The sequence below is a fragment of the Ornithodoros turicata genome, chromosome 3 (genome assembly GCF_037126465.1).
Source record: "Ornithodoros turicata isolate Travis chromosome 3, ASM3712646v1, whole genome shotgun sequence".
In the NCBI taxonomy this organism is placed as follows: Eukaryota; Metazoa; Arthropoda; class Arachnida; order Ixodida; family Argasidae; genus Ornithodoros; species Ornithodoros turicata.
In genome coordinates, this window is record NC_088203.1 from 100273021 (window position 1) to 100284944 (window position 11924).

Below are 11924 nucleotides of genomic sequence, written 5' to 3' on the forward strand. Positions count from 1 at the left end.
TTCACCAGCTCGCTTGCTTCCTAGCCATTTTTTCATGTAATCTGTTTACTAATCACAATCCAGTGATCCATTTTATATCTGGTACATCAGCTTGTAGTAAAATGACTGTTGCAGGTAGGGGAGGGGGTCATAAAAGTCCTTCATGAACCATTACATGTGCAAAACTAAAATCAGTGAAATAACAAAGGTCTTTCTGTAGTGCACAGGAAAGAAAGGGAGGGGAGTGTCATTGTAGAGGAGCAAATTGCATGCACGTGTCTCTCCCAGATGGCTCTGAAGTCGCAGTGATCGCAAATGCGATCGCGCCGCCAGCAGCGCCACTGTAAAAATTAGAATCGACGAAGCAGACATGTCGGCTGGCGCGGAACCGCCTCCACTTTTTACTGCAGACACAAATTCGAAAGACGACGACGACATATTCGCTTCAGCAGTAGAGGTGAGACGAATATTACATTCCATACATGTCTGGAACACAATCGTACCGCAAGCGGTCTGCCCTCGCGTCGCAGCCTTGTCAGCGGCCGACTCGCCGTAACACCCTGTCTACCTGTGAAACCCTGCGGCATTTGTCTTGAAGGGTGTTTTGCAGAGTGCTAGTTTTTTTCCCACCACTCGCAGGACAGACGGGTCTCAATTACAAGAACTTCGCTTTTCCAGTGCACCGAGTCACATGAATAGGAATCGCGGAAGACACGCCGGTCGTGACGTTGGTGCTGTTCTTTCAGGAAGCGATATGCAATATTCTTACTATGCACATATTTGTTTTGTTATTCACGAATTACAAAGCGACTTGACGGCAACGTATGTCACCCGTAGCTAATTGTCTCAAAACAGCGCTATCTCTGATGCGTACACTCCTACGTGAAACCCGCCCCCAAAGTGAAACCGAGTAGCTTACTCGTCACTCCTCCGCAGATGCCAAAGAAAGCAGCAACTGGTAAACATAACAGCCACGCCACACTCCGTCTCATATGCCTTTGCTCCAATTATACGAATCCCATTTGACGATCGCAAACCGATTTGACAAAATTGGGACGCCGAATTGGGAGGCAAAAGGTGTTGTGATTTTGTCATACGCCTGTTGCATATGGAATCGAGGACTGTGATGCGAGCTTGCACATGCCTGTTGCGGAAGCTGTTACCTCATCACATGAGCTAACTCGCATGAAAGTGACACACACATCATGCGTGCGTACATGTAAAGGAAGCTCTGACGCAATGCGATGTACACGGCCCTTGCAGAGTGAAGTCGTGTAGTCAAAATTAGAGACGCCTTGGCCATTTCTCCTTGTTTCCTGTAGTCTGTTTTAATGGACTATTCGTGCGCGAGTATGGGGATTTTTTTGGCATAATAAAATGTATTTTGGAGAGTATACAGAGAAAGCAGGAAATGTAAGTATAAGCTGTAGAAAAGCTGCTGATTGCCATTACCAGTCAGTCAGTATCATTCTTTAGGAATACTACATGCACTACTCTCAGTGCAGGTAATAATCTGCTTCTGGAAGGTCTTTGTAAACCATAGCAGCTGTTAAAATGTCACATAGCATATATCACTAGTACAGTTGATGAGCAGTGATCGCTGAGAAGAAACATGGCAAACATAAATGAGCAGTTTTACAAGCCTGCCTTAGGCACAGATGGGTATTTCTCATTTAAGTTTTGTAGAAATATGGTTATGTTGACATTGTTGGGCTTGTAACGTCTATGGAGCGCACCTTTTTTATTCTTGCTGGGTTGATAGCGCTGTTCTCTAATATGCGTTCCACATTTTCTTTGTCTCTGTTCCAGCACCAGAATAACATGAAGGACGGTGAGTGATGATCAGTTTATCTCGCGTTTGTGGATCTCAGAGTGCTGTCCTGAAATGCTGTCTAGCAAAGTTGTGGGCTTACCGCTTGGTCTTGCAGGGCTGCAGTTAGTAAACTAGTTTGTGTGCATTCAAGGTGATAGATCTGTCTTTCGTCTCAGGCCTGATTGAGGACGGGGACGACGGGGAAGAGGTTAACCTCGACGATGAGCCGCCTAGCCAAGTTCCGCTTTTGAGTCAGGGAAAGCTGGAGTTCCAAGATGAAGAGGAGCCTCGTCCAGAACCACCAAGTGCTACGTCTACAAAGACACCCTTTTCCCCCGATGTAGCTACGGTGAAAGAAAAAGAGGTTTGTCTCATACTCTCTGCTTAACGATGGAAGTATTAGCTGTATGGTGGAAAGAACAGTGAAAAAAATCCGCCCGTTGAATTCCATCAGCTTAGGCACAGCGTCCTCCTCGAGAAAATGAATTCATGAATGTCACTGCTATCTTTTGACATAAAACCCTGAGAGACTAATTAAAAAGCAAACAGATCATATTAGTGGCATCACTAGGGTGTGCCAGCCAGTGCAGAAGCTCTTTACATCAACCCCCTCCTCGAAATAATGGACCCCCTTTCCCTACGAGACAATATATGATACATGAAAATCTCGTACCACATGCAAAAAGAAGAAAGAAACATGAGCTCGCCGAGGGGTCCTCATGTTGTTTTGGCATCTTTGCGCCGCGGATGAAGAGAGGAAGTGGCGGTACTGGTGTGGCGCGTCACACCCTTCCGTTGAGTCACCCGGTGTTAACCCCCCCTCACGCCCCCCAGTAACGCCACTCGATCATATCTAGAGCCTGAAGTTTTCGGGAAATATTTTTTTCTAAATTGGGGGGTAAAAATCTGGTAAATAAACGTATGCTCTAAATTCGTGCAAATTCGGGTGAAAAAACTTCCAGTGCTAAATTCGGGGAGAAATTGGGCTCAGTTATTCAAACTAATTGTAGTGGTTTGGTACAAACGGTGACATAACTGCATTTGCTGCCAAATAAGTTAGTGTGCATTCCTACAGACTTCTCAACGAGAGCAATTTACTGGGTAAAAATCAGTTTTCACCCTAAAGAGGCAACCTTCAATTCGGGGTGCAAATTTTGGGAAGAATTGGGTTAAGCCCTAAAACTTCAAGCTCTAATCATATAATTTCTGCCCGACCAACATAAGATGCCCGAGTGACAGTTGATGCGTAGTTATTTCAGCATCGATAACTTCTGCTTAGAAATAAAACACGAATACTTAGTGTGCCACATCATGTCCTTGTCTGACATGTTTCCCTACACAGAAAGGTGGAGGACAGCAAGCAGAGGACGAGTTCTTCGAGATCACTGTGCGAGAGCCTCAAAAGGTCGGGGAAGGCATGGGGGCGTTTGTTTCCTACCGAGTCGTTACTCGGACCAATGCCCCCTACTTCCGCAAGCAGAGCTTATCTGTCAGCCGTCGTTTCAGCGACTTCCTTGGCCTGCATGACAAGTTGGTTGAGAAGCACCTTCATCTTGGACGCATTGTCCCACCTGCTCCAGAGAAAAGCGTTCTTGGTGTGTATCGTGTCTGTACCCCTTTGTTCGTTAGTTAAACGTGTCTGCCTACTGACACCAAGGTTGTGGGCTCAAACCTGGCCGAGCATGGTAACAGTTCAGTAGCGTGTCACAAACGCTTAGGCATGTCATCCTTCCTGAACTTTGAACAAACTGAAGGGTGGCTTTTATCGTGCTGGGAAATGAGACCGAATTTTTTTCAGTGTTATTATTAAGGTTGACCGGAGCTGTACCACATTGCAACGGCAACAGCACGGAGTGAGCTCCGCTTTTTTTCGCATAATTAGTACGCACACTCTCTACGGCACCATGTTTTTGACTGTTGAAAAGTGGGGTTGTTATTAGGGTAAATATGCTAATTCAGTTTTAAAAATTGGTGTTGATTCAAAACCAACGTTAACGGTTGCATAATGAATTAGCAGTTTCTCCTTCATGGCTTCGAAGGGTCATATTTTAAATACATTTCCTGTACTGAGCTGTCTTTCACTAAAACCGTTTCACTTTTGCTATTTCTTCTACTTATTTTTATTTTTAATTTTTATTTTATTTTTTTCAGGAATGACCAAGATTAAAATGTCCAAGGATGAGCTGGTGACATCCGAAGACTTTGTTGAGCGTCGGAGAGCTGCGTTAGAGCGTTTCTTGCAGCGTACTGCCACGCACCCGTCGTTACGGGTAGACCCAGATTTTCGAGAGTTTCTGGAGCTGGAGGCGGAGCTCCCGAGGGCATCGAACACTGCCACCCTCAGCGGAGCAGGCGTGTTCAGGCTCATCTCGCGTGTGGGCGACTCAGTGTCCAAAATTACGTACAAGATGGATGAATCTGATCCGGTGAGTTTCGCATATAATGTTTTGACGTTGTCACTTGCCTGGGCACACAAAACAGGATTGTATTTTCAGGATATGCTGTGCAGCCTATTTAAGTTGGAACAGCCTATTTTTTGGTATCTTGTTCACAAAGAGCTAATGCCAGTGATGTGCTAGTGTTGTGCAACGAGCAGAAATGTGTAATGCGGATGGAATTTTCCCCTCGGGAAAATACTGCATGAGTTAGTGTGCGAGGTTTTTGCATGCGGTAAATATTGAATAGAGTCAAACTCCTCTATAGCGAACACCTTTTTAACGAAAATACCAGTACAGCAAATCTTTTTGTGGTCCCGCTGGTGCCCTATAGGTCCAATAATGGACATCCTTTTTAACGAAAATGCCTTTACTGCAAATTTTTTTTGCTGTCCCCTGAGTTTCGTTGTAAAGGAGTTTGATTGTATTTGACGAAATTATTTTAAACGAATGCCACAAATATATAATTATCAAATCGAACAGGAATACTGAAAGCACATTAGGTCTGTGTTCGAAATGTCGACTATTCACACAACCCTAGTTAATTGACGTTTCCAACATTTCGTAAGTTGCCTTAACTTCTTTGCGGTGTGGAACACTTGGTGTATATGTGCATACATGACCTCTGCCGCCTCTCTTGTGGCTGAGCACCTCTATCTTTGTATCTGAGATCCTTTTCCTCATGTCTGACGTGACAACGAAGACGGGGACAGAAGACACACAAGACCAGTTGCAACGCTGTCCCCCGTCTGTGCTGTCACCTCAGACATGAATATGTATCAGCCAGCTCAGATATTGCTTCATTGCCTGTTGCTTGTAAGCCTCTTCTATGCTCTCTGTTTTCTGAACTGCCTGTTCTACTGATTATCTTTGCACTGTCAGGTCTTGCTGGCTCATCCTTCATTTGCCATTCAGGTAAAACAGCGATACACAGAAAAACAATTTTCGCACAAACTTATATAGAGATCCTACCCAGGATTGTTGCATGATACAACGCCTAGGACAGTTTCTTGTCTTGTCTTGTCAATGTCTTTTGACTGGCCTTCGTTCTTAGATTGCAGCAGAGCCACACATTCACTGCAGTTGACATTGTCATCGTGGAAAAAACTAGCTGTTGTTGCAGAGCTACACATAGCAATACATTTAGAACCTTGTGTTTTGGGGTTTTTATGTTTTGCAAAAATTGGAGGGGGGGGGGGGGTAAAAACAAGGTTTTATTCCACGAGCTGTAAAATAGGGTAAAATTTTGCTATTGTATATGGCTATAGTATGTCAGGTGGGAAAATGAATTTAACAGATTTTAACGGGAAAGCAGATTTTACCGCGTTCAACACTGAAACGCAAGTGCGTAAATACATTGCAATGTAGCACAATGCCCTATGCTCATGACAAATTCTGTGGAGAGGTGTCACCTTTGCAAATAGGGATATATTATGCTTTGTTTCGAAAAGCTGAATTGGTTAAGAACTGGGGATCTGACCACAATGACAGCCCTGCCTACATTAATTTCTCTAGTGCCACGTTTCCAGTGTTCGTACGATAGTACGCCTGCCAGTGTGAACCGTGAGACTGATAATACCTACACACACACTTCCAGTGGTTTGAAGAGAAGCAACAGCAAATTGAGAACTTGGACTTGCAGCTGAAGAGGCTGCATGGCAGTTTGGAACACATGGTGCTGCAACGTAAAGGTTAGTGTGGGCGGAGAAGCGATGGCCTGAATGAGAGGGATGTGTTTGCACCTCAGAGCTGTCAGCAAGCACGGGTGCATTTGCGAAGAGCGCAGCAATGCTGGGCAACTGCGAGGAGCACACAGGGCTGTCCCGAGCCCTCTCCAAGCTGGCAGAAGTGGAGGAACGTGTGGAGCAGCTGCATGCGCGCCAAGCAAACCAGGACTTTTACACTCTGGCAGAGCTCCTCAAGGACTATCTGGCATTAGTAGGGACCATCAAGGTATTTTATACACATTCGTTGCCATGTTTGCATGAGGGATCCAGTGCCCCCAATTGTTATTGAGATTATCTTTGCACCAGAAAATTGCAAATCAAACTCAGACCCAATTGTTATTCCACTATGTACTCACAGTCATCATTCTATTGCTATGTTGTCCGTATCTGGGTGAATCCATCTCGACTTGGGCAATGTCTTCGGGATGTTGTCACAGATACACGTTCCAGAGAATAAAAAAAAAGTATTTTGTAGCCTAACACCACACTCTTAGAACAGAACTTCACTGCATAGCACTATCCTAGCCAACCGTAATACCGAATGACATTGTTCGCTCCCACCATTTGTTGAAAACGAGTGGCATACGCCTTTTTCTGACACTTTAGCAGTTATGATAATTGTCACAAAACGCCCCATGCGTTCCTCAAATCAGGAGTGATAACAGTATCATTTGGCCTTCAGTGTGCTATGCAGTCAAGTCCTGCTTTCAGAGTGCAACTGATAATGGAAGCGCATCTATTTTGCATCTGGTTGCCATAATACTCGAGGAAAAAAGAAAAAAATTGACAGAAAAATGATCTTCATTATTGGTCTTGATGGTTCATTCATGACTCTGATTCGTTCTTCTCAATTGGTAAGCAGCAGCATGGGAGGTTTTTGTTGAATTGCGGGAGGTTGATTGAAACACGATGAAGCAACGTGATGGAGACACAGACAGAGGATACACACGGTAGCACAATGTTTTAGTGTACCAACCAACATGCTCTACACCTTCTCGCGCATTCCAGGAGGTGTTCCACCAGAGGGTAAAGGTGTACCAGACCTGGCAACATGCACAGCAGTCACTAACAAAGAAGCGAGAATCTAAGGCTCGCCTAGAGCTTGCAGGAAACAGCGGCAAGGGTGACCGTCTTAACCAGGCGAGAGAGGAGGTAAATGGATCTTCCTTTTTTTTTTTTGTGCCGTCCGGTCTTTTCTAACATTTTTAACGATGCATGTCGCCCAGGTCCTAGACTGGGAATCTAAAGTGGAACGTGGCCAAGAGGAATTTGAAAACGTTTCCCGCGTGGTGCGAGTCGAAGTGGAACGCTTTGAACGCACGCGCGTCGTAGACTTCAGGACGGCCGTCATAAAGTACCTCGAATCCTTGCTGGACACGCAGCAGCAGGTGAGGTGTTATTTTTTCGTTCACGTCTCCTCTTTGAAGCTGTCTAAAAAGGGTCAAATTCTTCCAGCTGATCAAGTACTGGGAATCCTTTCTGCCAGAAGCCAAGGCGGTCGCATGAACAAGTTGACAGGGTTTTGTAACAGGAGTGCTCCAGCCACATTCCAACATGTGCCAGTGATGTCACTATGGCAGTGCTTAAACAGGCCAAGATGTTTCTCTTTTTTTTTCTTTTCTCTATAATAGAGGGCGGTAGGGTGACCACACGAAAGGGGGGAACCAAAATTCTGTTTTCTGTTTCCTGCTGTCAACAACAAAGTATCAGCCTGGTGCTTATAGCAGCTAAAGCGAGAGGTTACAGTGTTTTGACAAAATTGCTTACACCAGAAAGGTTGGTGCTTAAAGCACCACACTTTCCTGTTTTTGACCTTTCCTGCTCTGGAGTGTGTGGAGAATCGGTGGACCGTGGGTGTATTGAGTATGGTCGGTGCATACGCGATTAAAGAGACTTGTATATTCCTTTATAGGGATTGTTGTTTTTGAGAGTTTGTAATTTAATATGTATTAAACGTTTACAAAAATAAAAGCTACCCAACCGTATCGTCGGTACACCTGCTTCTAATGAATATGCCACGCAAGACTCGCGTCCGCATTGCAGACGCAAAATGCACGTATGTATTGTTTGCTTCGGAATAACTGACGACATTGTTTCGCATGGTCGCAGGTAAGGCCGTTTGCAAATTTGCTGAGCTACGTCATTGTAAAAAGTGTGACGTGGATACGAAACTGCGTCACCGCTTGTTCAGTGCCTCGCTGTGTTTATGTATGAACTGTTGACAGGAGAACGTGCACTGGGAAGACTCGCGACAACGCATCCGTCGTTCCAACCTCATTGTGGGGCGAAGTAATGATGTCTAAAGAATCACTGCAACAAAAGATCTTCGGTGCAGCACGTGATGGCTTGGCGATTACTCTCTTTGCACTGCTGAATAGTAAGCCTAAATGCGAGTACCCGGAATATCTGGACAGCTCGGTCTCTCTCGACGGCCAAAAATGCACCCCGTTTATTATCGCCGCTCGGAACGGCCACCTCAACGTGATTCGAATGCTGCTAGATCTAAACGGATACAAGGTGAACTTGGAACAAGAAGGCACGGTGCAGTTCGACGGTTACGTGATCGAAGGAGCCACCCCGCTTTGGTGTGCCGCAGGAGCGGGTCACAAATGTATCGTCCAGACCCTCGTCCTGCACGGTGCAGATGTGAATCATCCTACACGGACGATATCGACGCCACTGCGCGCAGCATGCTTCGAAGGCCGCCTCGACATCGTGCAGTTCCTTGTCGAGCACGGCGCGGATTTGCACATCGCTAACAAATACAACAATACGTGCCTTATGATAGCAGCGTATAAAGGGCATCTCAGTGTTGTGCGTTACTTGCTTTCCAAAGGTGCTGATCCCAACGTGCAGGCCCACTGCGGCGCCTCAGCGCTTCAGTTCGCTGCGGAGCACGGCCACTTAGAGATAGTTAAAGAACTCTTGCAACAAAACGCGCACGTGATGAGGAACGGTATAGGTATGACCCCACTATTAGCAGCTGCTGAACGTACAAAATGTGAGATGGTGGAGTACCTGATAGAGCAGCCGTGGTGCACGAGGGAGGCCAAAATTGAAGCATTCGAGCTGCTCGGAGCCTCGTATGCGAACGACAAGGACAATTACAGCCTGGAGAAAGCTTACCACTTTTTGCATTGTGCTATGGTGGAACGATATCGCCCACCACTGCTACCCAAGCAACTTGCGCCACCGATTCCGGCATACGACAGCAGGGTCGAGTGTTTGACGCCGGAGGAACTCGAAGCCATTCGAGATGACGCGCATGCTTTACACATGGAATCGCTGGTCATCCGAGAGCGAATACTGGGACCGCAGAACCCCGAGGTCCCGCACCCCGTAATCTTCCGCGGCGCCGTCTTTGCCGACAGCGCGGCGTTCGACCGCTGCCTGCAGCTGTGGCTCCACGCGCTGCGACTGAGAGCCGGGTCGAGACTGCCGTTACGCAAGGACCTGTTGAGGTTCGCGCAGGTCTTCAGCCAGATGTTGCACGTCGGCGTCGAGGTACCGCCGTTTGCGGTGATCCAGATCGTATCCGCGGCCGTCAAGGAGCTGGAAGCCGGCGGAGAAGACCTCGAAGCCAACCTCTACACGGCGCTCTACCTCCTGGTCATCGTAACGAAGCTCCGCTTCTCGTCTCCGGAGGAAGAACACGAGCTGCACAGACTCGTTTACAGGCTGGCCCGGTTGAAGAGAACCACGAAAGACGGTTCGACGCTGCTGCACCTCTGCGTCAACTCGGAGACCCCCGTCGACGACTTCCACACGAAGAACGTGTGCAGATTTCCGTGCGCCAGCACGGCAAAATTGCTGCTGCAGTGTGGCGCCGACGCGAACGCCATCGACAGTGAACGTAACACGCCGCTTCACGTCATCGTGGGATATCAGAAACCGATCAGTGATTTCCTAACTCTTCACGCCATCATCACGGGCCTCGTCGAATCGGGGGCACACTGTGACGTGACGAATGCCCGCGGCGAGACGGCCTTGGAAGCGTCTACCACGGGAGTAGCCGAAATTATCCTTCGCACGCAGACCCAGATCAGTTTGAAGTGTCTGGCGGCGAGGGCAGTGTCCCGATTTGAACTTCCATTTCGGGATGGCGAGGTACCGAAAAGCCTCGTCGGCTTTATCGAAATGCACGGGGGAAGATGTCGAGAGCTACATATCGGAGCTGACTGAAAAAAAAGTACCATAGAAGGACAAATGGATGAATGTGTGGGTGTGCCGATGTACTGCCGATGTACTGTGTATTGTGTGTTTTCTGCATTTATACGGTGGCAAGAAGCATTTTCTGGCTCGTTCTTGTTCTGTATTGTAAAAGTTTAAACAATCCATTCCAAAGGGTGCTACATTTTTCATCGGGCATGCAAAAAATGGCAGTTAATTTAAAGTGACGAGGCGGCCTCTGTGAGGACGTGTCGAGGAAGTTAAATTTGAATTATGTGAGTCACGTGCGTAGATTGGTTTTGGTTAAACCACATCACCTTGCAATGTGTCGACATCTTATATCCGTGCAAGATAATATTATGCGGGGCAATGCAAAAAGGAAAAAGCAGTATAAGTGCCCATTGGAGCTTCAATAAAATTAAAAGACAGTTGATATGCTGCTATGTCCCCACTATACAACTACTTTGCCCTCATCCTGAACTCTCACACCATCCCCTGGATACTGCTGTACCCTTGCCTGAGAAGCATTGGCCCTGCTGACATGCTAAATTTCCTGCTAAATACTGCATCTTTGGGGCCCTGAGATGATGCCGTGCACGTTAATAATCTGTCCCACTTCTGTATGACGAGCTTAATAGAATTCCTGTTGACCACGGGACACTGAATTCACCGCAACCTTTTCATTTGTCTTCTGTGGTTCGTCGAAAGTAATCAAGGGCTGCATACGTCATATTTGTCGGTTGCCAGTAGCCTACCTTATACGAGACTGAGTTTGTCGGTGATGCTAGTCAATGCTTTTACTTGCGGGTGGTTATAAAAATGTAGACAGAGTTGAACGAAGGATTTGTAAGGCACGAGGTTTGGGACCCAAGCGCTGATGTCGGTTCTTGAATGAAGCCATATCCTATCTTATCTCACGAATCTCAGAAAGTTAGTTTTGCACCATAAAGAGCAACGTAACTTCACTACATGTCTAGTTCCGAATGTTTGTAGCCTTGTAATAGGGGAAGAATACTAGAATAACAGAATCTTTTTGAAAAAAAAATCTCATTTTGTTTCCTCACATTATTGTCCGACATTCTGATGAGTATGTTACCATTTGTTTACTCTCCGTCGGCGTATCATTTTGTCTTGCTGACTTAGTTTTTGTGATGTACCCACAACGTTATGTTCTCCCAGGATGTGCTATTGGTACTGCTATTTATCTTTTAAGTACGAAATCAATCTTTATCCTTTCAAATTTTTTTTTTTTTTTATGACTGAGCGTGAGAAGTTATGTAAGAAAATGTGTTTTATGTGAGCGCAGCTCACCCCTTTCCAGTGACAACCATAGTGGCCTCTTGACACACAAAGTACAATAACAGAGAAATACTAGATGCCACATACCTGCTGATATTTATGTGAAAATACCTAATATATACACATATAAGAGCTGACTATTAAAGTTGTTGCGAAATTTATTTTTCGTTGTCTTCGTTCATGTTCAGGATAGCTCACTAGCTGTCTTCATACTAGCGTGGACAGTGATCTGCTGATGCAATATGGTACAAAAGCTTTGCTCATGATTAATGCTTTGATCTGCTAATCATGGTAATCAGTACAGTTAAATGAACAGCCCTAAGGTTAATGCATTTGCTTTCACCATGGCTGAGAGTAAGGACATGGGTCTGATATACGGAAAGGTGTAGAAATGATAGAGAAATGATATAGGAAAGGTGTAGAAATGCGCAATGTCATAATAAACCTGCACTGGCAGGAGGTACATGGGCCTCCATCCTGGTACATAAGGTAAATTTCTTT

General features: G+C 46.0%; 2 protein-coding genes across 3 annotated transcripts; both read left to right on the forward strand.

Annotated features, from left to right (window-relative positions):
• The first annotated feature begins 312 nt into the window (after positions 1 to 312).
• Positions 313 to 7939, forward strand: LOC135389001 (sorting nexin-2-like). Of its 2 annotated transcripts, none has more exons than XM_064618903.1 (10): positions 313 to 436; positions 1789 to 1810; positions 1969 to 2156; positions 3135 to 3387; positions 3944 to 4218; positions 5825 to 5918; positions 5975 to 6180; positions 6963 to 7106; positions 7181 to 7342; positions 7410 to 7939. In XM_064618903.1, the coding sequence occupies exons 1-10, from the start codon at positions 350 to 352 to the stop codon at positions 7458 to 7460; spliced, it is 1482 nt and encodes a 493-aa protein (XP_064474973.1). In that variant the 5' UTR covers positions 313 to 349; the 3' UTR covers positions 7461 to 7939. The 2 variants fall into 2 exon arrangements, with proteins under 2 accessions (XP_064474973.1, XP_064474974.1); XM_064618904.1 differs by lacking the exon at positions 313 to 436 and adding an exon at positions 765 to 937.
• A 183-nt stretch (positions 7940 to 8122) lies between these two features.
• LOC135389000 (protein fem-1 homolog B-like) lies at positions 8123 to 11584 on the forward strand. Its single transcript, XM_064618901.1, has one exon. It carries the CDS (start codon positions 8247 to 8249, stop codon positions 10134 to 10136), a length of 1890 nt encoding a protein of 629 aa, XP_064474971.1. The 5' UTR covers positions 8123 to 8246; the 3' UTR covers positions 10137 to 11584.
• Positions 11585 to 11924: the final 340 nt, after the last annotated feature.